This window comes from Oryza brachyantha, chromosome 3 (assembly GCF_000231095.2).
Source record: "Oryza brachyantha chromosome 3, ObraRS2, whole genome shotgun sequence".
In the NCBI taxonomy this organism is placed as follows: Eukaryota; Viridiplantae; Streptophyta; class Magnoliopsida; order Poales; family Poaceae; genus Oryza; species Oryza brachyantha.
Genome location: NC_023165.2, coordinates 3,946,420 through 3,971,481, shown reverse-complemented (window position 1 = coordinate 3,971,481; position 25,062 = coordinate 3,946,420). Strand labels below are relative to the sequence as shown.

Here is a 25,062-nt window from a genome sequence, read left to right as displayed (position 1 = left end):
TTTTAGAATCTATTTATATAACCGAGTATACTCGCTCATGGAACTCCTGCAATTTCGAGGGTGTTTGTTTTCGCCCAGCTTTTTTTTTTTGTCACTGTCACATCGAATGTTTGGAAAATAATTAGAAATATTAAATATAGACTATTAATAAAACCCACCCCATCCTTTGGACTATTTCGCGAGACGAATCTATTGAGTCTAATTAGTCCATGATTAACGAATGTGACTCTACAGTAAACATTTGCTAATCATGGCTTAATTAAGCTTAAAATATTTGTCTAATAAAATAACCGTTATTTATATTTATAGAATTAGTTTTATCAGTCTATATTTAATATTAATAATTAACGCCCAGACATCGACGCGAGAGAATGTATCCAGACAGCCGCTTCGTCGGCTACTCTTCAGCCTGCCCGAGAAAAAAAAAAGGTCGGGTTTCAGATATATACACAGTCACACACGTCAGAAATTCCGGACACGGGAACTCGAAAATACGCCTTTTACAGGTCCTTTCTCCCTCCCCTGTCCCGGATCCGTCCGTTCCTCCGATCGGTTCCAACTTCCAACCTCCGATCCCAACGAGAAAGCCAACACTGACACCTGCCTGCTCGCTCGCGAGAGACGCGGCACGCGGAGACGTTGCAGCGATCGATCGCACGGAGGCCCGCTTGCAAATGGTGGGGGCTGCTTTGTTGCGTGGGCGGCGGCAGCGGCGGCGGTGATGGGCGCGGCGAGCTCCAGGCTTGAGAAGGCGCTGGGCGAGCAGTTCCCCGAGGGCGAGCGCTACTTCGGCCTCGAGAACTTCGGCAACACCTGCTACTGCAACAGCGTCCTCCAGGTAACGCCGCCGGGAAATCGTCCGATCCCATCTCTTCGGATGCGGATGTGTTGCGTCCCCGTGCCGTATGTGTGGGGTGTTTGGTGTGTGTGATGAGTGTCTGCGATTGGGAACGAACGATGCAATTTTTTGCGGGATCGTGGCGCGGGAAATGTGATCCTGTGACGGATGCATCGGAGGGCACGAGTTATGTCGGATTTGTGCGCGCCATGGTACTAGGAATGGGAGGCTCTGCGAGGTCATGATTGCAATTGTATATGTAGATCCATTTTTTTGTGTGTGTTTATGTGTTTTTATGATGATGCAAATGTCGTTCATGTTCCGGTTGTTGTATTATCGTTGTAACGCCGACTAGTTGTGTTTCCAGTTTGGTAATGGGGGAATTGAATCACCCATTTCATTATTTCAAATGTAGGATGTTTGTTGGGTATCTAGACGTTTTTTATTAGAAACATTTCAACAGGGTAGATTGTTTTTTAGAAAATGGATTAAAACCCTGGCCTCTACATCCAACGGGATATACACAGCCAAATTTCAACAGGGTAGATGATAATATAAATTATTTCGATGTTTATTTATATGTACTCCTATCTTTCTGAGGTCATGGGCCTAATTACCGTTTCGTTCTGTTGCAGGCGCTTTACTTTTGTGTTCCTTTCCGTGAGCAATTACTGGAGTACTATGCAAATAAGAAAAGCACCGGAGATGTCGAAGATAATATGTTAACATGCTTAGCTGACCTGTTCTTTCAGGTACCGCTGCAGCTATTGATTGTTATAACTGTTATTCCAATTTTCTGCGCTCCAATATATAGAAGTTTTTACAGACAAAATCATGTCTCTGAACATTTAATTTGTCACATGTGTCTTGAATAGCCTGGGATTACATCACTATCACACTATGGATGTTTTCCCTGTCCTCTTCTTGGTTTGCTACTCCCATCTCCTCCACCCCATCATTCTTCCTCCCGGACTCGCCTGAAGGCAGCGGCGACGGTAGTGCGTGCCTAGCGTCATGCCCAGCTACAGCAGCCCTTCCCCCACCACACTGCCTCACCCTCGCCCTCGTCCTCACTCTCCTTCCAGTTCCTGCTGTCTCGCGCTCTTCTCCGTCCACCAAGCAAGCAACAATGGCAGTGACAACAACAAATAGGAAAGTTGGCGGCCAGTGCTCCTAGTTCCTCTCAATTCCTGAGTTCCAAATTGTGATGGGAGGCGATTTTCCCATGATCCATTCATTGTCCCATACTGTTCCTGTCCCTCGTTTTGGGACGAAATTCCTGAGCGGCTTTTAAGGTCATGGATATAATCATTCGACTCTGAAGTGAGGATACATGGGAAAGTCCCTTTTATCTGGAGGTCCATTGTTCGTTTATAATTTTACAGTTTTATAGATGGGACTACATTGTATTCCAGGTGAAAAAGGAGGAAGTGAGTGCATTGGACTACGTACACTAAGAGTTGTATGGATGGTGCATTATAACAAAAAATAATTATTTGTCGCCTTGGGTCATGCAGATCAGCAACCAGAAGAAGAAAACTGGTGTTATTGCTCCTAAACGTTTTATACAACGTCTGAAGAAACAAAATGAAATTTTTCGCAGCTATATGCACCAGGTAACATTTTCTGAATATTTGTTCCATAGCTTCTATGAAATAGAATATGATCAAATTATGGTGTCTTGCTCATCCTTGTAAGCTTTGTGCTCTGGCCCTTAGGATTAAGCCAGTTGGCCCCATACGGATTATCTCCAGGATTTGTTGTTGTGAACTTTGCTCTGTGGCATGTGCATTTCTTGCGGATGTTTTGTATGCTAGATATGCAGCATTAAATCCATCATATCTATACTAAGTGCTTATAGTAAGCAGCTTATTCTGTATTGACAGAACTTAAAAATAAGTAGGAGTGATACCTACTGCAAGCTTATCTCTAGGTGCTCCTACAAAATGAGAATATTAACTTTGAATGTGATCTGGTGGAGTAGTACATGCACTTTAGGTTCTGGATGAATGAACATATTGCAATAACTACCTCACATATTGAGAAGCCATGTGAAAGTGTAAGGCATGCTACACCTTGAGAATATCTAGATCTGGTGTTCCCTAAAAAAGAGCCTATCTAAATCTGACCACCTTGGTGTCCCATTTGTCCCTCATAGTCCATGTGTGAATCTGCAAGATAGCACCTCATATATATTTTACATAAGGATGAGATACCATAAATGGCATAATGTAGTAGAATTGGTTTGGTTCCAGTCCTTTTATTCAGAGTCTATCTCTGTTTTGGCTAGTTGCTGATTTATTTGGAATGAGATACGGGAGTATGGCTAACTTTAGGATTGTAGATATATGTGTATTTATGCCATTTCTGTGATACTTCTTTTTTCCATTTGACCATTTCTATGGTACTTTACTATTTTCGTGGATATTATCATTTTTATCTGCTTCTGCTGGAATATATACCTGGGAGCTGACCATGGACTGAAACACTTTTGTATTTTACAGGATGCTCATGAATTTCTGAATTTTTTACTGAATGAGCTAGTTGACATTCTAGAGAGAGAATCTAAAGTCGCTACAGAACTTTGTGAAAATTCCTCTTTGAAAAAGGATTCAAATGGCCCTGTAAACAGCCAACTTAATGGTACTAAAAAAGAACCACTTCCTACTTTAGTCCACAAATGCTTCCAGGTGAATTTCTATACATTCTCCCAATATTTTTTTTGCACGTGTAAGTGCAGTCCAATTTCTGCTCTTGCTACAATCTTGGAGATAAGCCATCTTGTTCTTTTCTTTTTTGATAGGGCATATTGACTAATGAAACAAGATGTCTAAGATGTGAAACTGTGACTGATAGAGATGAAACATTTTTTGACCTGAGTCTGGATATTGAACAGAATAGTTCAATCACCAGCTGTCTTAAAAACTTCAGCTCAACTGAGACTTTGAATGCTGAGGATATGTTCTTCTGTGACAAATGCTGCAGGTAAGTTAGTCCATTTCCTTCGATTGTGTGTTGTTTCCTCATGTGATATCAATATCATCTACTTGATTCAATTCAGTTTCATCTGAGCTTCTAGTCATACCAGTTATTACCTCTTCCTGTTTTTCTTGATTTTATGTGTTTAAAAACTATAGATCGAGCACTAGCATATGATGAAGCCTCTGGGTTAGGAAATGCAGCATGACTTAATATTAACAAACTTTATGCATATTCTTGTTGTTTATCATATTTTCCTCTGGAATTCATATATTAACATTACTGGATCACTTTGTGTATTTCATGTATTTGTACTTTGTTATCTTTTTTCAAGAACTTGTATTTTGTATCTAATATTTATTTGGATTATGATGGAAATTGTTCGTAATTTCAGTTTGCAAGAAGCACAGAAAATAATGAAGATAAAGAAACCACCAAACATTCTTGTAATTCATCTCAAGCGCTTCAAGTACATTGAACAGCTTGGTCGCTACAAAAAGCTATCATATCGGGTTGTTTTCCCTCTGGAGCTTAAACTTATTAACACTGTTGACAACTCAGACTTGGAATATTCCCTTTTTGCTGTGCTAGTTCATGTCGGAAGTGGGCCAAATCATGGCCACTATATCAGCTTAGTGAAGAGCTGCAACCACTGGTTATTCTTTGATGACGAGAATGTTGAGATGACTGATGAGTCCATGGTACAGACATTCTTTGGCTCAGCACAAGAGTTCAGTGGTAACACTGATAACGGCTACATACTCTTCTATGAAAGCCTTGCTGAAAAAAGTTGATGCCTTTTCATATTTTGCAATAGTTATGCAGTCATCATTTTATTACCACACTGTCTGCTCCTGACATTATAGAAGATTTAGTTAATTAGAATAAGTTGAATAAAAGGCAATTCAATTTTAGATGTCATTTATGGAATGTTTGGTAGATAGTAAAAAATGTGAAAGGTTCTGTGGAAGGTCTTGTTTTCTATGTATTTTCTGTTGTTTGGTTTATGCGTACAGGTTGTATCAATCCTGGGATAATGTTTGTTTGAAGTTCATCATGTATAAAAAATATGCTTGTGGAAGCCTTGTTTGGCTCTGGTAAATTTTTGTTTAGAAACATAAAGCTTTTGTGATATGCATGTTATTCCCAATTATCCTTTTCTGACTTGTTTTGCATATTCGTCGACGGTTTTACTTCATTTGTCTGTTTGTATTTGGTCTTCACTGCAGGATTTTTGAAGTGCCAATTCGAAAATGGCAGTTTCATTTTGGAAGTTTGAAGCATTTCTCTGTTAGAACGGCTGTAGATAGGCCCAAAAGTGAGCTGGGTTGCATTTTATGGGCTAATAATATAACGCACTGAGCCATTAAGCCCAATAGGATATGTGTTTATTTGGTGACGAAAGATTATCTGATCTTTAAATAACTATTTAATGATATAAGTGATGAAGATTAATTATTATAAAGTTAAAAATCTACTCTAAAATATAGGTGATAAACTTCTAGATATATATTTTTTTAGTACCATATTTTTCCGCTCCTCGTCTTTCCCATTCCCTCGACCAGGAGCCCATGGATCCCCACCGAGCCACCGGAGCAGACACGGCGCTGCCTTTCCTCCATGACTCCGTCCACTTGTCCATCGACGGACCTGTTTTAGCAGCCGCTGCCGGTCGTCGTCTTCAACCTCAAGTCCCCATTGGAAGCTACCTTCAGTGGTGAGCTTCATCGTTTGTTCGACATGAACGGGTGATTGAGTCCTCCATGCTGATGAGAGCGCTTGACGCTCTGTTACTCTCAGCTATAGCTAATGCGGACATAAATGCGCCGTCTCGCCGTCGCCCATTCCCGCGCGATCCCGGATTGCCCGCCGCGACATTCTGAAGAAAAAAAAGGTAAAATGTTGCGCGCGAGCGAGTTTGACCTGCAAGCCGCCTGTTTCCAAGCAAGACGAAGGATGTTGCAGATGCAGCCAACCTAAGCACAGTGTTAGTAGACGAAGCTGCACGAGGACGAGACAGGTAGGATGTTTTACGTAGATTATTGTTAGATCTTTTTTCTGGACTTTTACGTACATATTTTCTGAGCGGTTAAACAATATCTATTTTTCAAAACTTTCTATATATAATTTTATCGTCTCACCATTCTAGGATGGGCATATTTTTAACATTTTAATAGTTAAATTCATCGTTTATATCATTAAATAAATTTTAAAAAATCAGATAATATTTTCATCTTCCATGTTTGGTCTACGAAAGAACAGTCATAGGACTTTTAATTGACCATCAACAGAATGGACGGGGAAATATTGCTTCCATTCGATGTGATCGTGAGAGTTGTTTATGAGTTCTGCACCTGCACGTGATTCAAACATTAGTCGCTCGAACTGCAAGTTGATGAATTTTGTTTGAATAGTATGACAGGCACCTGAGCCGATACATCCAACAATAAGGAAAAGTCTATACATGCTAATTTTTTTCCTACGATACTCTTGTATGTAAACGCTGAGATGATATGCTACGAGTAAATCTAGTCTTTTACTGCTCACGTATAATAAATCAAATGGTTCACAGCTTTGTCTATAAGAGTGCTGTAAAAGAATAGTACGTGTAGCAGTGCCCCAAAAATAATCAGGCGTACTCGTCGTACCAAAAGAAATTAAGGAATGTGACGACAGTTCATGCGACCGATCAGATGGCAAATCAAACCATAATGGAATGCGTCCCAATTGAACCGGACGAGGTTGAAATCTTAGAAGATGGCAATCAAAGTTGCGCCCGTGCGCTTGTTCATCATTCGTCCAAAGCAAACTACACGATCGTGCGCATCACAAACGACTGAACGAGATAGCGAGCAATTTAAACCTTGAAATCGTACACGAAGACCTTTCAGGCGCCGCACAATCTGCAGATCCTAGAGCGTTCGATGATAACACGGCTCCTTGATAAAGATTATTCCCTGGGTTTGTGGTTCTTACCGGTGAAACCGAAAGGACTAGTTGGTAACTACAAAATCATTCAATCAAAGCGGGGCCATGATCGATGGCGACTACTGCTTGTGGTCGTCTTGCATCCCATTTTGCGTTCAAGTATTCAACGGTGGTGGCAGCGGCACGAGATGTAAAGTAGTAGTTGACGGGAAACAGTTTTTAGTATATGGGTGTGCTTGCATACTATATAAATAGTCATTAAAAATATGAAAAAAAATTAAATAGATAGATTAATATAAGTTATATCACTTCACAAACATGCAAGTTTAAATTTAACTCATACAAGTTGTAGCAAAAAATAAACAAAACTGAAATCAAGTATACGCATATTCATAATTGTTTTTGTTATTTTCGCTACAACTTGTAGAAGTTGAATTTAAAATTATATGTTTGTGGAGTGATATAACTCGTATTTATCTATCTTGTCAATTTTTTTTATATTTTTAAAAACTATTTAAATGACATACAAACAACGGGTGAATATGTGTAAAAAACTGCTTCGTAGTTGACGTGCTTCTCCTGACAGAGCCAGCAAATTCAACGACCAGGCATCTATTTAGCGCTTTAGCAGCGAGTACGTATTTGCTACTTATGCATCCCTCGGTACAGACTTCACCTTTAGACGTCCAATCCGTTGTTGAGATGTAGAAGAAGCAGGCACTGATCGATACTATACGTGCTGCATTTTTTATCTCCACCGAGATGCGGTGAAAAAAGGAATCCAGAAACGAAAACGCAAAATGGCCGTGCAGGCGTGCACCGGTGCATCACTCGTCGAATACGTATACATTTCCACTGAGGTCATGATCAAACACCGGCGCATGAGCCAGGGAGCATCTCTTATTCTCTTAGATCTCTTACATATCCAGTGAAAATATAATAGTACTGTAATATACTATGCCGCTATGTGCTCATCAACTAGCTCGCGAGCTCAAAAACAAGAAAGTAAATATAAACTATAAAATCCAGTGTGATGAGCGAAGGAAAGGGACGGGAGTTTCGGTGAGTACGTACGAGGACGGCCCAGGAAAAGATTAACAACACCAATTTAATACGGCAGCGCACGGATTAAGCTGACGAACCGGCGTTAAAAACAGAGCCAAATGCTGGGGTTATTCTCCTGGCCTGGCTTCTAGCCGGGGGAGGTGGCTCGCTTTTTTGCGAGGTTCGTATCCGCCACGCCCCAGAGATGAGTTCGACGTAGGCACGGTTACTCCTTTAATCCTTTTCTTTTTGTCATTAGCATGTGGTGTGTATTGCAGCTGGACTGATAATTATTAATCAGGTTCAGGGCATCCGGCCTGCAGCGAGGAGTGAGTTTTCGAGCGGGATGGATTACGTTAGCCTGAACCGGACAACACCGATTCACCGAACAGGCGAACACCGAAGAAAAAACGTCAGCTTCGTGACCGAAGCGCGGACAAAGTAGAGATAAAAGGATCTCCGTTCTCGCTCGCCAAAGTCAAACACCCACCCCTCAACGCGCCTGTATCACGTTACGTGCCAACGTGACCTCGAGGCCCGACCGACCCGAGGTCGCTCGCCACCCAAAAAAACTACAAAAAAAGTACAGAAAAACCGAGCAGCTTCTCCAGCGGCGCGCGGCTGTTTCGCCGTGACGTCGGAAGCTGCCGCGCGCGCCACCGCTCGTCGTCGCGTGCGGCTTGCGGCGTTGCAACCCACCGCCCGCGCGGTTGTTGGCTACAAGCTTCTTGTGAGCCGTCGATGCGCATAGAAACCACGGGGTTATGACCATCCGAGGGCCGTGGTTTTTTGCGTTCGGTGTCGACGCGTCCCGGCGTCCGCAACTATTTCTCTGCCTCCGCGCCCCGCCCGGCCTTCCTTCCTTGCGCTTCCGCCCCACGCGACGCGCGCTGCTGCTGCTGCTGCTGTAGTGCACTACTACCAGTCTACCGCTCGCTCGATCTGGCCTTCTCCGCCGCCCCGCCGCGCGGCGCCCTGACCGTCGTGCGGCCCCAGGAGGATGCAGGCACCGTTCCTTTCGCCGCTTTTCTCCTCTGGAAGAAGGGCTCTCCCATAGACAACGGCTAAGTAGGCTGGAAGCTGCTTCTCCTTAACGCGAAGATTCGAGGGTTAGATTTTCTGTTGGGTTTACAAGAAAAAGGGTGGGGTTTTTGAGGTCTGGAAAGATGACCAAGATCAGTTGCTTCTCTGCTCTGCTCGCCGGCAAGAGGAAATTATCAAAGGTTGGTGGATTCAGAGGACCCATTTCTCTTTCTTTGACGAGTTTTGGCAATTCTGTCGTTTTTATGAGCTCTGAACATGGCCATCAATGGCAGGTCACGAGCAAAATTGGTTACGGCAAGAAGGCTGGCGGAAATGAGTTCCAGAAGGTGAAACCGGTGGAGTTCGTGGAGGAGGGGGACACCGTCGACATCGGGAAAGGCGGTGACATTGTCCTGGCATGTGACACAAAGCTTGTCGCTTTCAGCGCCACCGAGCGGGCTTGCGAAGGCCGCGACGAGGACGATGACAAGGTCTCGATGAAGAGGGGATCATCTGACGTCGACCTCGCCGCTGCCGGCGAAGACTCTTCCAGCTCCAACAGCGACGGCGTTGACAAGGACGATGGCAGCGCCGGCCTCATGGTGCCGGCCATGGCATCCAGGCTAGAACGCTCCTGCTCCAACATCGAGACGGCGAGGTGTTGCTCGAAAGCGTTCGACCTGCCGGCGAAGTCACTCTCCTACGGCGACCTCGAGGCCTTACCTGCCGGAGGCTCGGCCACCCCCACCGGCGCGCCGGACGCCAGCCCAACCGCGTCCGTGAAGACAACGCGCAGCGCCGACCACGTCATGCTGAAGAAGCGTGCGTCAAGCCTGGTGCTCCCGTCCCATAGCCGGAAGCTGTGGTGGAGGCTGCTCCTACGGAGCCACCGGAACCTGCACCGGCCGGCCGCGACCGTACCAGCTCTGCCGTCGGCGGAGCAGCGGAACGACGGGTACACGTCCGACACGCTCGACGCAGGCACCGCCACGGCCAACGCCAAGAACAAGGGGGTCGCCGTAGAGCACGAGTCCATCCCAAACCACTGGATGGCGTTCTCATCGGAAGCCACGCCGTTGGACCGGGTCAGCGCGTGGGTGAACAGCCTCGGGGACAACTCGTTCAAAGCCGACGAGGAATACGTCGTGGAGCACGACGACGACGACGACGAGGACGCGGCTCGCCCACATTGCCTGGAGATCGGAGAGCCGTCGTCGTTCTGCGGGAAGGGCCCCGCTCAAGCGCGGCGGCGCATGGCCGGCGAGGTCATCATCGCGAACGGCATCATACAGACGCTCACCGCGTCCTCGTCCGTGGCGCACATATCGGGGATGGGGCTCACCGTCATCCCGGTGATCGCGCCGTTCTCCAGCCTCCGGGCAGTCAATCTGTCCGGCAACCTCATCGGTAAATTACTAGATTCTTCTCACAGTTGGTATTAGCAACACAAATATGGATTGGCTGATTAACCTATCCATTCTGCAGTTCATATCTCCTCTGGATCATTGCCCAAGGGGTTGCACTCGCTCGATCTGTCGAGGAACAAGATTGTTGTCATCGATGGATTGCGAGAACTGACGAGGCTACGCGTGCTCAACCTCAGCTACAACAAGATCTCACGGATCGGTCACGGTAAGCATTTTGTCAGTTATCATACCTGTCATTTCAGTAATGCTCCTGGTGAAAACCAGGCTTGCGTGGATCTTGTTCATTGTGCAATGCTCGTATGCACACTTGTCTGGCCTTGGCCCGGGCTAAGTAATACTAGGATGGTCCATGGTACAGACTTTAGTAGTGCACAGTAAGGATGAGTCATGTCATGCTCTGAAACTAATGCTGGCATGCACACACACACTGTCACACACTCACACCGAGGTTCCTCATGTGCTCGACCTTATTACCGGCAAACTCCAGATCGATGGGCGGAAATGAGTACAAGCATAGGGCGCCTCATGCTGACATGCATCAGATATCCAATCTAGGCATATCACATTCTTGCCTTTTGAGTCGTACAATTCGTACGCTCTGATGATACTCGTGACCGTGTACCACACTCCTTTTGGCCAACTTCTCCAGACCTTGGGAAACGGGTGGATGCATCGCATGTTTGCTCATCCCTAGAAAAGTTAGAAACCGATGTGTGCGAACGTGACTGGATGCCACATCGGTGACTGTGGGCTGGTCCACCCCTAGCTAGCTCCTGCAGGGTGCAAGCTAAAGATGATCCTACGAGTCTTTCACCGAGAATCCGTAATTCAGCGATGGACAGTGTTTGAATCAAAAGAACTGAAAAGTTTGTGGTTTTTTTTTATTTGATTGGTTCTTGCAGGGCTGTCGAACTGCGGGGCGATCAGGGAGCTGTGCCTCGCCGGGAACAAGATCAGCGACGTGGAGGGGCTGCACCGGCTGCTGAAGCTGGCGGTGGTGGACCTGAGCTTCAACAAGATCACGACGACGAAGGCGCTGGGGCAGCTGGTGGCCAACTATGGCTCCCTGCGGGCTCTCGACCTCGTCGGCAACCCGGTGCAGACCAACATCGGCGACGACGCGCTCCGCAGGGCGGTGTCGGGCCTCCTCTCGCGGCTCGAGTACCTGAACAGGCAGCCCGTGAGGCCGCAGCGCGCGCGGGAGGCGGCCAAGGACAGCGTCGCCAAGGCGGCGCTCGGAAACAGCGGGTGGAGCTCGCGCAGGCGGCCGCCGTCGCGGCGGCTGAGCCAGAGTCCCGGCTCGTCGGCGAAGAACCGGGGGAGGGATGGGAGCGGCAGCCAAAGGGGCAGCAGGAGCAGGTCCAAGAGCCGGCCGCATCAGTGCTCCAGCCTCGGATGGAGGAAGTGAAGCAAGTTGCCGGGCAAATAGCGGCGTCATGGTGGCGCTGTGCTGCCATGTGCCATGCTAGGATCAAATAATGCACCGTCGTTTATTTGTGAGCACTCCAAGGTCCAAGCGTTTTCCTGAAACTTTAATACCTGATGAAATGAATGAAGAGAGGCACAAGTATACATGAATTTGGTGATCGCCCCGTATCATTAACGTGGTATGGGAATAAGACGTCTAATCTTTCCTATGTATACTATTATAAAAAGCGGTAACGATTCTATCGGAAATTTTCGTCCATCAATGCTGACATCATCCATACATCATGATGACGTCAGCAACAGCACCATCGTCAATCTCCTTGATCTTTTCGTGTCCGCGCGACAACTGGAGTCATATTCTTACGCTCAACCGTAAAGCAGGATTGGTCTGTCGCTCAACCGTAAAGCAGGATTGGTCTGTTGGTGCAATGGATGTGGCGCACCTCCCACAATCCACTGGTTCCTTGTTCGAATCTTAGAATTGCCAGGATAGGCGACGTGGCAAAGAATTTTTTTCCAACTTGATTAACTGCAGCTAGCCGATTAATTAATAAAATTAAGATTTGATTTGGTAGATTATTTTGATTGTTCTATAATCCAAATCTCTATTATTATTAAGATTTGATTTTAGCCTAAATTTATAGTATTGTTTTATATATTTTTAATTATTAAATATATCAGATAATAAAGTATAAATTTAACACAAAAAATTGACACCTAAATAAATTCTCAAATCAAAATTATTAGTGTGATTTTAGGTTAGATTATTTTGATTGTTCTATAATCCAAATCTCTATTATTATAGAAAATATCTAAATTTTTACTGTTATAAAAATTAATAAATTTTGGCACTTACATAAATTCTCAAATTAAATCATTATTATTGTGATTTTAGGATATATTGTTTTGACTGTTGTATAATCCAAATCTCTACAGTTATCCAAATATCTATTGTTATAAAAAATAATAGTGTTTCTGCCAACCACCTTGCCTAAATAGGCCAATCGGACCACGTTGATCATGTTGTATATTCCATCTGCTCGGTAGTCTATCTTGAATGGGTCACGACATGTAGCACAGTGGTAATGCGTATGTGGTTGCAATGTGATTGCTTTGTAAGTGAAAGATTACGAGTTCGATCCTTGCACGAGAGCATGTTTTGTATTTTTTTTCTTTTTAACAGTCGTTCGTCCAAAACCGTTGTTTCAATATAAAGACCTTAGTAAATAAAAGTTTCATAGACCAATGGTTAAGATATTGATCATTAACTTAGATGTGCTAGGTACGACTCTTTTTTTACCTGCCAGTACAGTTTTGATGTATTTAGTTACACCTTTTATATCCAATATAAATATATATCAGTAAAATAAGAGTGCAATTGTATGTTGATCACACTTTGCTATTTATGACTCAACGCTAAATTTATTTTAATTTATATAATTAAAATTAACTTAACCCAGTGCAACGCACAGGCAATTTTTCTAGTCCTGTAAATAAAGTCTTTGTGATAGTATTTTGCAACTAATTAAAATGTTGTACGGATCATGCTTAATTCACATCCGGAAAAAACACGTGCACGGACCTCTTCTTACGTCGATCACATTATCTAACAACATCATAAAATAATTTGACGTGTTAGCTTCATCGGGGAAGTTTTAGAAATATTAACAACAACAACAACAAACAAAACCTAACAATATCATAAATTAATTTGATGTGTTAACTTCATGGAGGAAGCATTAAATAGATTAGAAAACAACTGAAAAAAAAAATCCGACCTGCCGGATTCGAACCAGCGACCTAAGGATTATCTGCAACAACTACAGTCCTCCGCTCTACCAACTGAGCTAAGGTCGGGTTGCGTTTATAGCCTAATTTTGATTTATTTAAATAGTTCAGTTCACCTTTCCTCTTTGCTAAAAAGTTCTGAAAAAGGATTATTCTGTAAGAAAATATATTTACATGTATGTCCTTTTTCCAGATTTTTTTGCAAATAGGCCATCCGTCCTTCTCCATATCAATGACTTAGCCGTCTCGGGAGCCAAGTTTATCGACGCCATTGTCTTTGGTGCCAAGACATTGGACCACAATGCCAATGACGATGGGGCCGAGCTAAAATGTCCATTTTTAGTTGAAGTTTTTTAAGGGTCTATTTATGATTAAAATTTTTGAAAGGGCTACAAGTTAAAATTGCAGGCAATGGTATAGTCCATCTTTCTATCTTGAGCACGAATTGAATCAGAACCCACCTTGATGCCGGCCTTGTTCCTTAATCCTCTTCTTGATTCATAAGAGCATCCCCAACAATTTATTTATCACATCCTCTATCCTGAAAATAGAGGATAAAGACTAGAAATTAAACTCCAATAGAACGGCCATCCTATCATCTATTTTTAGATGACATCCATATTAGGAGAGAATCTTCATATTTGGATGATCTCTCCATCCTCTAAAGAGATATAGATGATGCCATATATAAATGATCTAGTGGAGTACAAGGAGATATGAAGGATGAAACTAGTTTAGATGATCATCCAAATGAAGATATGGATGACCAAATTTAGATGAGCTGTTGGGGATGCTCTAAGTGTAATGACATTATTATATAGCAATATATTCTTAAAAAATACACACTGAAGCAGTTAAAAACAAGCTCACCTATAAATTTAATGTTGCGTATGAGCTCGATTTATTAGACCTTGCATAACATTATGAGAATCTTGGTGTATATTCGTCGGTGATGTTCTCATCAATAGGGATGCAATTAGAAACTCGTCGAGGGTTTCAGCATCCGGCGTGAGTAGTCAGTAGTGGTGCTACGACAAACACTCTATTGGTTTTTTTGTTGTGGGTGTGCCAATATAGTGCCACTGTGAGGAGTGGTGGGCTACACCTCCACGGCATGGATCGGGCAAACGAGGGTGGTGGCGTGACATCTCGATGGCGATGGAGAGAGGTGGAGTTAAGTTGAGAGGTAAGTCAATGGGGGTGTAGCCATTTGCGCGCAAGAAGCAATGATGCAACGTATTATAGTGAAGATAAAAGGAATCACCATCCAACCCTAACAACTCTCTTTGGTAGACTTTCTGTCGGGCCTAAGCTGCTAGGTTTGAGTTTGTGAAGGTGGTCTTTGGGCCAAAATGGACTGCTCCTAGCCACACCCTTGACACTAGTATAACTTTACAAATCCGTAGTTGTATTTAATCAACCATTCATGTGTTTTTTTGTGTTATATGTATGTTAGTGGGGCTTGAGGGCTAAACTGATTAGGAATATAAGTTTGTTGCTGTTTGATTAGTTGTTCCTTTTTTATTGCATAAAAGGGAGTAATGGTAAAAGTTTTTCCCATTTAGTTGTATCGGTATTAGCGCCAATACGACAACCAACATATACTTAAAACGCCATCATATAAGAAGTAAATGCAAATACTAAAAAAATCTCAACGGGAATTTTTCTTTTTGCAAAAATAAAAACAATAGCTGTATAAAAATGTGATGCAACGTATTATAGCGAAGATAAAAGGAATCACCATCCAACCCTAACACCTCTCTTTGGTAGACTTTCTGTCGGGCCTAAGCTGCTAGGTTTGAGTTTGTGAAGGTGGTCTTTGGGCCAAAATGGACTGCTCCTAGCCACACCCTTGACACTAGTATAACTTTACAAATCCGTAGTTGTATTTAATCAACCATTCATGTGTTTTTTTGTGTTATATGTATGTTAGTGGGGCTTGAGGGCTAAACTGAATAGGAATATAAGTTTGTTGCTGTTTGATTAGTTGTTCCTTTTTTATTGCATAAAAGGGAGTAATGGTAAAAGTTTTTCCCATTTAGTTGTATCGGTATTAGCGCCAATACGACAACCAACATATACTTAAAACGCCATCATATAAGAAGTAAATGCAAATACTAAAAAAATCTCAACGGGAATTTTTCTTTTTGCAAAAATAAAAATAATAGTTGTATAAAAATGTTTTTTCTTCGTCAAAAATAAAAATAACAGTGGTATAAAAATAGAAAAATGTCTGGGACTTTTTCTTTGTCAAAATAATAAAAAAAGATGGTGGTCTGTTTTAGTGGGAATCTGGGCCAGAAGCGGGCTCATGGCGCAGCAGCCTGTTATCCTTCCACCGTTGGAAGCGGGCAGTGATCGCTGCTCTGTGAAACCAGCCTCACGCTTTGCCTGCCACTTTAGAGCCGGATAGGCCCATGGCTTTCGCCAAAGCCCATCCGACCACTACTCAACTTGGAACGGGCAGGCCGGCATAGTTACACCAATGAACCCAGGCCCCGATTCCGCACCAAACATTCACGCCACCTTAATGCCCCCACATGGGTTACAAGCCCTCGCTACTGAGCTCGGCAAGGGATGGTCTGTGGGTTGAATATTTAAGGGGGTTTGCTTCCACTTAAACAGGCGAGGTGGTACTAAAGAGGAGAATACTGAACCTTGTGCAGCTGTGCTTTGCTGGCTTTCCTGACGTTTTCTGAGTTTGTGGCCAGTTTTGGCCGTGAGTTTCTCTTGGATTGTTGCATGGCTTCTCATTTATGCCGTGTTGTGTTTCTTTTTTCTGTACTATTGTTTATACTCTGGGCTGTTCCATAAACAACCGTAATTTTGGATTCCAGTGGTGTTCTTGTCACTGATTGAAGCTTGCACAGTTGTGCTTCGTCTGATTATTTATTTATGCCTGCCCACTGGTCTTCGACCTTACTGAAGAACTCCTATGCCAGGAAAAACAATCCATTCACTATTTAATTAGTCTTAGTAAAAATCTCAAAACGAACCAGAACTGGGCTGATCATGATCCAAATTCAATAGACATAAACGAAAGCCCCCAAGATTTCGCCCATTAGATCGGCCCATGAGAAAACTGTCGTAGCCACTGCGCAAATCCCGTAGTCCCGTAGATGGCATAGAGCGCGTGCACCTGGTGCGGGGTGTCGAAGCATTTCTGGTCCATTGTCCTGCGAAATGATATCACATTATCACTCAGCAAAATGAAACATAACATATGCATCCATCTCTTCGGCTCGCGGCGCGGCATGGGCGCCTCGGCTTGGTTTATGCGGCAGAACTCACAATACTGTCTCGGTTCGGCATTTACGCAAGCACACAGCTACACGATGGTATCAGCCCATCAGGTTCAGGTATGGGTACAACACTGCATCCGTCTTGGGATCGGGAGTTCGGGAGAAATTTTTTTAGTTTTTAAACTTTTTTAAGAAATAATTTTATTATTAAATCTCCGAGGAAAATATTTCTAAAACTGAACCTTGTGGCTACGCCAGTACTAGTGCGCGTGGTAAGATAACGCTGCATGCCACCTGTTCGGACATGGCATGGCATGGCAACACAATATTGTCACGCCATCGACAATGGCGTGGCAAGCCATTTAGTCACCCTAATGTTGATGACGTGGCCAAAAGTTTCATCAATGAAAATATTTTTCTCGGAGGTTTAGTAATAAAATTATTTCTTAAAAAAGTTTAGAAAATAAAAAAATTTCAGTTCGGGACGTGACGGGGATGAATTTTAGACGTCACTGTCTTGTTAAGCCTTAGGTCCGTTACCAAATGATACATTTATAAATAAAAAGTAATTTGTGACTAAAAAATCATATGTGTCTTACATGCTTAAGTGTTCATCAGCTTAAGTTGCATTTCATGACAGTTTGTTTAATTATATATCTACATGAGTTTTTCATTTTTTATTAATAATTAAAATTTAACAAATCTAAGATAATACTGTCGTACGAGCGGTTATATCTTGAATATAGAGAATGGACAAGATAGTGGGTCATCCTATCGGTAGCTAAGTATCTCCAATAAAATACTAGTAATACTTTGCTTCCTAAAATCTCCTAAAATCTTGTATCAGATCCATCCAAATAATATTGAGCATAAAATTTACACTCTCCTTCAACCGCACCTCCTTAAAAAAAAAGCCTAAAACTGAATAGTTTGTATTTGTGATGTATGTATCTGTTCCCAAATATAAGATATGAGAGTTGATTTTAGGCATACGTAAATATTATGAATAGATTTATAAATATACTAGAGATATGTTTTCTTGTCTACTCATACAAAAAATAAATCTAGTGCTGGATATGACACATTGTAGTAGGGGCGGATTTAACATGGGAGCGGCGGAGGCTCGAGCCCCAGCTACCCCGTTAAAGCTGTTGAAGTCCCCACGAGACTCTCTAAAATTTTATAGCAAAGATAGAGGGGACTAAATCTCTATCTAATTTGTTCAGATCTCTCTAATCTCGCTATCTAGATCCACCACTGCATCCTAGTGTTATGAATATGAACTTAGAATATGACACATCTAGTATTATGGTGGATTTCTATGGGACGAAGGTATTAATTCTCGAAGTCCAATTTTGTGGATTAATTTTAGACACGTCTTGAAGAGCAGCTCCCATGACAGCCTGAACCGAGCTTCGCCGGCATCAGGTCGTGGTGCAGGTGCGGCGGCACGTCTGCTGGCTTGTTCGGTTCGCACCTTGGCCATGCCTCGTGAGCTGCCCACCCTGGCTGGCTTGTTTGAAACTCGATTTGAGGCTGAGCTCGGTTCCATTTGCACTCGAGCTGAAGGCAAAGCTCGCCAGTCGCCAGCCAGACTGGGTAGGCGGGCTCGGCTCGTTGACACTCCACGAGACGGCTTCACGGCTACACCCATCCAAACCTTATCCATGCAGACCCAACCGAAGAGCGTCTCCCGCTAGCGCCCGGAGCCGATGCCGCTCGCCGGCATCGCCCTCGCGCCTCTCCTCGTCTCCCACCTCGCGTGTCCCCGCCATCGCCCTCGCAGCAGCAGCAGCGTTGCTGCCACCACCGCTGCGAGGAGGAGGAGGCCTCGCGCGCTTCGTCGAGAGCGGTGCTGCGCTACCGCTACAGCCGCGTCCGGTGAAGGCGCGGAAGACGGCGAGCTCTCCCGCGGGACGCTGCTCTGGAGGGCGGCGAAGCTTCCAATCTACTCCGTGGCGCTCGTGCCACTCACGGTGAGATTACTGCTGATACAGAAGCTTCACTCAGTCCATGTTCCACACCTTCAAACCTATAATGAGAAAAAGGATCGATTAATTGGTTCCTCAAAATGCAGACTTTGCAATTAAATTTGAAAGTTGCATAACATATTGTGCCGTATGCAGTTCCCAATTTCTTAACCACTGCATGCATATTTCGATTGCGTGCAGGTAGGAAGCGCCTGTGCTTACCATCATGCAGGTTCATTCTTTGGGAAACGCTACTTTGTTCTGTTGGCTGCAGCAGTCCTTGTGATCACTTGGCTCAATCTAAGGTAGCGCTTAGTTGTACATGGATAAGAGAAAGTAACATGGTCCGTTGATCTGTCATGTTCTCTCGTTCTTGAGAGTTTGGTTTCATTGCAGCAATGATGTTTACGATTCAGATACTGGGGCTGACAAGGACAAGAAGGAATCTGTTGTTCACATTATTGGCAGGTAATGCTAACACAAGCAAAATTGTAACTAGTATACCAGGTTTTTCCTAGAAGTGAAAACATATGTTAATGTTACATCGTAATGCATTCTGGCACTCTGCAGTAGAACGGTGACACAAAATGCTGCAAATATTTCTCTCCTGTTCGGATTTGTGGGGCTATTTTGGGCCTTTGCCAAAGCTGGGGACGCAAGGTTCATTTTGTTGGTGATATGTGCAATCCTATGTGGTTATGTATATCAGGTAAGGTTTTCTACCCTTTATCACCATGAAACACAGTATATCAAAATGTGCCTTTTTTTGCAAGAAGCTGTCGTCTACTGTATTTGAGATAGCTAAACCTGAACCGACTTATTTGTTCACCATGTTTGACCTCCTCAAAATTGCAATTAGGGCGAGTTCTTTAGGGCAAAATAGGTTGAACTAATTTGCTCACGCAAATGAGATAAGTATTTAGCTCATGATTAGTTACGTATTAATTATTTCAAACTTTAAAAATAGGTTTATTTGTTGTTTTAAAGCAACTTTTTCATAGAGATTTTTTGCGAAAATGTAATTAATTATTTGCTAATAACTTACCCCGCTTTACATGAGAAAATCGATCAGTTCAACTACTCATTTTTCCCCAAAAGAACTTGCACTTATTTTTTCTTTTGTATTTTACCTTTTCTCTATTTGGGCAGTGTCCACCATTCCGGTTAAGTTACAAGGGACTAGGTGAACCATTATGTTTTGCAGCATTTGGTCCATTGGCAACCACAGCTTTCTATTTCTCAAACAGCAGCAGAAACACATCAAGGTATCTTCTAAAGCAAGAAGTTTCCCCCACTCACTTTCATTTCCCAGGAGAATGTTATGGTCATTTATTATTTATAACTAAATAATTTATCTTGAAATATTTCAATTGTCAGTGGAACATCTCTTCTCCCTCTCAATAAAACAGTCATAGCTTCATCCATTCTAGTTGGGTTGACGACTACTCTGATACTCTTCTGCAGCCATTTTCATCAGGTATAATTCCCTTGGCATAAGTTAGCAATGTGCTAAGATATTTACGAATAACATTGTTATCATTAATGGAGTCTGAAATTCTGCAGATCGATGGAGATCGTGCTGTTGGAAAAATGTCCCCCCTGGTATTCTGCTCAAGACCAATGTCTAAATTCGCTTCAGCATTTCACTTTTGTAACTTTTGAAAAATATGTTTACGTTTCATTTAAAAAAACTGTTCTTGTCTCGTGTTTGTATATACAAACAGGTAAGAATTGGCACAAAAATGGGATCAAGATTAGTGACTCTTGGGGTTGTCATGCTTTATGTTCTTTTGGCTGCTTTTGGCATGAGCAAATGTCTTCCATCAACTTGCACTGTGAGCCAACGATCCTTACTGCTTCATGTCAGATACTAATCCCAAATCACAGTTCTTACTTCCTAAGCTCAACCATTACAACCATTATATTTCAGGTCCTTTGTGCCTTCACACTCCCTGTGGGTAAATTGGTTGTGGACTATGTGCTGAACAATCATGAAGTAAGCCTCTCCTGTCACTTTCCCACTTATTCTGAAAAATTTAACCCCATTCGTATTGTACTATAAGATTGGCAGTTGACATTACATTTTTCAGGACAACAACAAGATTTTCATGGCAAAGTATTACTGTGTTCGGCTGCACGCTCTGTTTGGGATGGCACTGGCTTGTGGCTTAGTCTTGGCTAGAAACGGCAGACTAGTCTGACAGATGACCAACCTTGACATCCTTGAGAAAATCCAGAGCAGAGCGCCGTCTTGCAGTTTCAGACTGAGTAAATGCACTTATGCACAGCTTGAACGACAATGCAATGGCAGTGCGTTGCAGTGCAATTGTGCAGTTCCTACGGCTGCTAGATTGGGCAGGTAGAGCGAATCAGCGAAGCACTGGTTTGGAAGCACTGCCAGCCAAAGCAGCGGAGGCGTAGAGTTGCGTAGAGGAGGATAAAAATTGCCTGAAACCGGATGAATGGAGAGGGGTTCAGTAGTACTTGGGTTGTTGGCTACAGAATCCCAGCCATTTATCTCCATGAGAAGAAAAGGCTTCGCTATGCATTCTCATCGCTGTTACGTTGCCGTTACACAATTGAGTTTTCATGCAAGGACAGATAGGACATGTCATGTTCTACCATTTACTTCCTCCTCCCAGACACCAACCGCTATTTGGAGGACTACACCACTCATCTGGACAGCTTCACATGTGCCTTTAACACACCTCATTTTCGGAGTTTTTGGTGAGAGACGAGTTGCTTCAGGAATTTTGTTCCTCTGTTTCTAAACTCATGGATTCACTCATTTTTAAGAACAGGTTAATTCAAATCTGAAAAGAGAGTTTGGATGCAAACCTGTAGTCACTGGCACAAGCGTGCAAAACTACAAGTGCAATTTGCTATCGGCTATAGAGAAATAAACTTTATTATCTGAACAACTGTATACAACTGCAAGCGCTTCACATGCTGTTCTGTGTTCAAACCTTATGTCTTTCTACTTTTTACCACTGATAACAGATTCACCATTACAATTGATAACAGATTCACCATTAGACCTACATATCATAGACATATGAGGGACCACTCGTTTTTACCGGTCGTAAAAGGGCAAACAGTTTAATTCCTCTATGTATGCATAGCCCAAGCCAGCCTCGCATAACGTGATTTCTAGGTATACCATGGGCTCCGTTCTTCTACATAAATTATCTCCATATTATTACTCGGTTTTTTAGTGTACATTTTCTAAACTATAGATATCTTTAAAAAATTATATATAGTTCATCATTTCCTTTTTAAAAATAAAATTTCAACTTTACAACAATTAATTTTATCATTATTATTAAATAACTATAAAAATCACATATTTTTTTTATCTTTCATCCATATATCGAACACAGCCTATGTAGTAGTTTACTCCATCTGTCCTATAAAATACTATAAAATATAGCCATCTAGTACACGATGGAATATATATTAGTAGTACAAATTTGGACAGAGACATGGTCATCTTTTGGCATATTAAAATAAAACGTCAAGCCACCTATTTGCAAACGGTAAATAATTTACAAATAAAATTTTTATATATATATTCATAATGATCTAAAAGTCAAATCTGGAAAATAAATGTATGCAAAAGACTGCAAAATCAACTCTAAATTAAAGTTAAAAATTCAAATTTTAAGTTATAAGTACAATCCTAAGCAAAAAAAATTGGGGTGAATATATCCTATTCTATACTTTATATTACATTTGAACACAGAGAATATAAAGCAAAACAGTGGAAGGATGGTTTGAAGTTAATAAATGCATACAATTAATAACGTCAGGACGAAGTATATTGTCAGAATAAAAGCAAAAGGCAATTGGAGAAGGCCGAAAATTCAAAAAGGACCCAAAAAAACAAAAACTGAGGTTGCATCGCAGAGCCTGGCACTTGCATCTTTTCTTTTCATATTCTCTTTAAAATGGGCTTCATGTGATGGCAGAAATGGACATCTGTGATTTTCAGCTCTTGCTTTCCAAGCAACTTGACACACAGTAAAATTCCCTTAAGTTGAATATCTCATTTGAGCTGATAAGCAATTGTGCTCAGGCCATATGTTTGTAGCCCCAGCCCGCATGCAACTCGAATATGTTCCCTCCTTGTTCACCCATGAGTCCGTGACCCACTTTTGCAATGTTGACAGCTTGAGACTTCAGCACCAATTCACTCAAGTCAAAAGCTTCTGAAGTGAAAATTTGAGAATAATAAAGATATTTTCCACTCTTAGTACTAGTCAGTCACCCACTGCTCAAGTGCAGCATCAGCTATAGTATTGACATTTTCTTTCTCGAATTTCCAGATTACAAGATGTCAACGAGCTCAAGTAATAGCAACATAAGGAGTATAAAACGTTCATCATTTACAGTAAGCGAACTTGACACTGCTGATAGAATAAATCATACATTTTACGGTGTTCATACTGCAAAGGCTATAATACTCACGATAAACAAATGAAACTCATCATTAACAAGATAAAAGGCAAAGCTGAACGGCGATGTATCACCAAACATATGCTTTACACCACCTGTAGCCATAATTAGATGGCCTCATAGCACACCAGAAAACAAAAGAATGTCGATATCACACCAGAAATCGAAGCATAATTGCAATCACCTACAGAAAATTTATCATGAACAATGATCCAAATACCAATCACTCATCAAAGACCAGGTCCAAGCATCTGATGGCATGTGCAACAAGCTTAGATTTGAACAGCTTCCAAGGTGTAAGTGTAACCTGTACTTCACAAACACAAAGAAATTAAGCAGATCAAAACATTTCCAGCACCAAGGCATGTAGGATCATGATTCATGAAAACGTTAACAGATCAGCTCATAAGCAATCATCTTCCATAAAGTTCGTCTAAATAAATTTTGCATATAAAGATTTGAGTTTTGCTACTACATATTGCATAAGCTTGTTACAAAATTAGCCAAACACGATCAATTCATCACTTGCCCACCACCGCATGTCCCATATACACCAACAAAATATTAAGGTAGGTAGAACAGGCTAAAAAATTGAGCTAAGATTTTAAGGTGAAGCTAACACATTGTAATTGTATTGCTCCTTCCTTTCCTCGCCGCCGCCTCGCCAGATCTCTCCTAAACCGGCCATATCTACACATTGGAAGCAGCAGCAACAGCAGGAGCACCCACGGCTGGTTCATGGGTCGCGGACGCGGGGGCTGGTGGCCGGCATGGGCACCCCCGGCGATGGCGGCGTCCGTGGAGAGGGCAGGCAACCGAAACCCAGTGGCGAGGTGGGGACGTGGATCGGCGACGGCATCCCGCGGAGCCGGCGCATATAGGCCGAGATGGGGGACTCAGCCGTCATGCAGACCGCCGGGAGCGGTGGAAGAGGGGAGAGCGCTGGCGGAGCAGGCGGAAGGATGGGCGGCGGGCGGGGCGGAGCAAGCGGCGGCGGCCGGATGCGGTGGAGCCGGGACGGAATGGCCGACGGCGGGGGTGGGGGCGGAGGGGCCATGATGGTAGGCCGAGGAGGGGGAGGGGGCATGGAGACGGCGGCGGCGGGGGCCGGGGGCTGAGGCGGGAGGAGGTGGCAGGGGGAGCCGGTGAGCTTCTGGACGACGTCGCGGAAGTCGGACTTGTCGATGTTGTAGACAGGCGGCTGCGGCGGCGGGTGGTCAACCGCGGCGGCGGGGGTGGAGGAAGGAGGAGCCGACGGCGGGGGCGGAGGAGAACGGCGGGGAGGAGGAGGCGGCGACGAGGATGCCTTCATCGAAGGCGAAGAAGACGATGACGAGGACGTGGAGGAGGCCTGCTTGGAGATCTTGTACGATGACTTGTTGAGGGATTTGAGGGAGGAGGAGGCGGAGGTGGCCGGAGCCGGCGGAGGCAGCGGCGGCGGCGGTAGGTTGACCATGGCGGAGGGGGAGAGGGAGGGGGCAGGGAGGGAGGTGGGAGTGGGGGATTGGGATTTGAGGAGGAGAAGGCGATGGGCATGGGCTCTTGTGAGCAGCCAAAGCAGCAGAGAAAAGGAAGTGCACTGACCGCTTGGGACCAGGTGTTTAATCAGCTGTACACTACATAGCGGCTAGAATGATCGATATCGATCGAGAAACCTACCTTAACCGGTCTCTAAATCATATTCTTCCTCAAAAAATTGAACAAAATCCGCTAAAGTCATAAAAAAAATTAACAATATGTCTCCATTAATATTATCTATAGAAATAAAACGTCAAAACTATTATTTTTTGCCGGAATGACCTAAGGACGTCAAAACTATTATTGCGAGGACATACCGATATCAATAGGAAAACAATAATTCTTGTCACAAATTAATAAAATAATACTCCCTCCGGTTTTTTTCATGTTGTTAACCTTTTGATTTACGTTTGACACTTCGT

General features: G+C 43.3%; 4 protein-coding genes and 1 non-coding gene across 6 annotated transcripts; 3 read left to right on the top strand and 2 right to left on the bottom strand.

Moving 5' to 3' along the window:
* Positions 1-498: 498 nt before the first annotated feature.
* On the top strand, positions 499-4,942 carry LOC102710680 (ubiquitin carboxyl-terminal hydrolase 3-like). The gene is made up of 6 exons (XM_006651055.2): positions 499-838; positions 1,474-1,590; positions 2,356-2,454; positions 3,343-3,528; positions 3,642-3,823; positions 4,212-4,942. The coding sequence occupies exons 1-6, from the start codon at positions 722-724 to the stop codon at positions 4,609-4,611; spliced, it is 1,101 nt and encodes a 366-aa protein (XP_006651118.1). The 5' UTR covers positions 499-721; the 3' UTR covers positions 4,612-4,942.
* Positions 4,943-8,668: 3,726 nt separating this feature from the next.
* On the top strand, positions 8,669-11,958 carry LOC102710389. Its single transcript, XM_040522251.1, has 4 exons — positions 8,669-9,012; positions 9,106-10,219; positions 10,298-10,444; positions 11,142-11,958. The coding sequence occupies exons 1-4, from the start codon at positions 8,956-8,958 to the stop codon at positions 11,645-11,647; spliced, it is 1,824 nt and encodes a 607-aa protein (XP_040378185.1). The 5' UTR covers positions 8,669-8,955; the 3' UTR covers positions 11,648-11,958.
* A 1,481-nt stretch (positions 11,959-13,439) lies between these two features.
* On the bottom strand, positions 13,440-13,524 carry TRNAY-GUA. Its single transcript is given in 2 exon segments — positions 13,440-13,475; positions 13,488-13,524. It is a non-coding gene; the product is annotated as a tRNA-Tyr (tRNA).
* Positions 13,525-18,349: 4,825 nt separating this feature from the next.
* LOC102718997 (2-carboxy-1,4-naphthoquinone phytyltransferase, chloroplastic) lies at positions 18,350-21,667 on the top strand. Of its 2 annotated transcripts, none has more exons than XM_015834915.2 (10): positions 18,350-18,673; positions 18,869-18,972; positions 19,064-19,135; positions 19,241-19,376; positions 19,817-19,932; positions 20,045-20,144; positions 20,231-20,269; positions 20,392-20,502; positions 20,598-20,663; positions 20,758-21,667. In XM_015834915.2, the coding sequence occupies exons 1-10, from the start codon at positions 18,410-18,412 to the stop codon at positions 20,866-20,868; spliced, it is 1,119 nt and encodes a 372-aa protein (XP_015690401.1). In that variant the 5' UTR covers positions 18,350-18,409; the 3' UTR covers positions 20,869-21,667. The 2 variants fall into 2 exon arrangements, with proteins under 2 accessions (XP_015690401.1, XP_006649533.1); XM_006649470.3 differs by having other exon boundaries at positions 18,355-18,673; positions 19,238-19,376.
* Positions 21,668-23,540: 1,873 nt separating this feature from the next.
* Positions 23,541-24,579, bottom strand: LOC121053900 (formin-like protein 5). Its single transcript, XM_040522396.1, has one exon. It carries the CDS (start codon positions 24,576-24,578, stop codon positions 23,859-23,861), a length of 720 nt encoding a protein of 239 aa, XP_040378330.1. The 5' UTR covers position 24,579; the 3' UTR covers positions 23,541-23,858.
* Between the last annotated feature and the right edge of the window lie 483 nt (positions 24,580-25,062).

Bases quoted from the DNA above. Each gene is read 5' to 3' on its own strand.
- LOC102710389 (XM_040522251.1), top strand. From the start codon at position 8,956: ATGACCAAGATCAGTTGCTTCTCTGCTCTGCTCGCCGGCAAGAGGAAA. The intron at 9,013-9,105 runs GTTGGTGGATTC...CATCAATGGCAG, and splicing joins GCAAGAGGAAATTATCAAAG to GTCACGAGCAAAATTGGTTA. The intron at 10,220-10,297 runs GTAAATTACTAG...TCCATTCTGCAG, and splicing joins TCTGTCCGGCAACCTCATCG to TTCATATCTCCTCTGGATCA.
- LOC102718997 (XM_006649470.3), top strand. From the start codon at position 18,410: ATGCCGCTCGCCGGCATCGCCCTCGCGCCTCTCCTCGTCTCCCACCTC. The intron at 18,674-18,868 runs GTGAGATTACTG...GATTGCGTGCAG, and splicing joins TGGCGCTCGTGCCACTCACG to GTAGGAAGCGCCTGTGCTTA. The intron at 18,973-19,063 runs GTAGCGCTTAGT...GTTTCATTGCAG, and splicing joins ATCACTTGGCTCAATCTAAG to CAATGATGTTTACGATTCAG.
- LOC102710680 (XM_006651055.2), top strand. From the start codon at position 722: ATGGGCGCGGCGAGCTCCAGGCTTGAGAAGGCGCTGGGCGAGCAGTTC. The intron at 839-1,473 runs GTAACGCCGCCG...GTTCTGTTGCAG, and splicing joins ACTGCAACAGCGTCCTCCAG to GCGCTTTACTTTTGTGTTCC. The intron at 1,591-2,355 runs GTACCGCTGCAG...TGGGTCATGCAG, and splicing joins TAGCTGACCTGTTCTTTCAG to ATCAGCAACCAGAAGAAGAA.
- LOC121053900 (XM_040522396.1), bottom strand. From the start codon at position 24,578: ATGGTCAACCTACCGCCGCCGCCGCTGCCTCCGCCGGCTCCGGCCACC.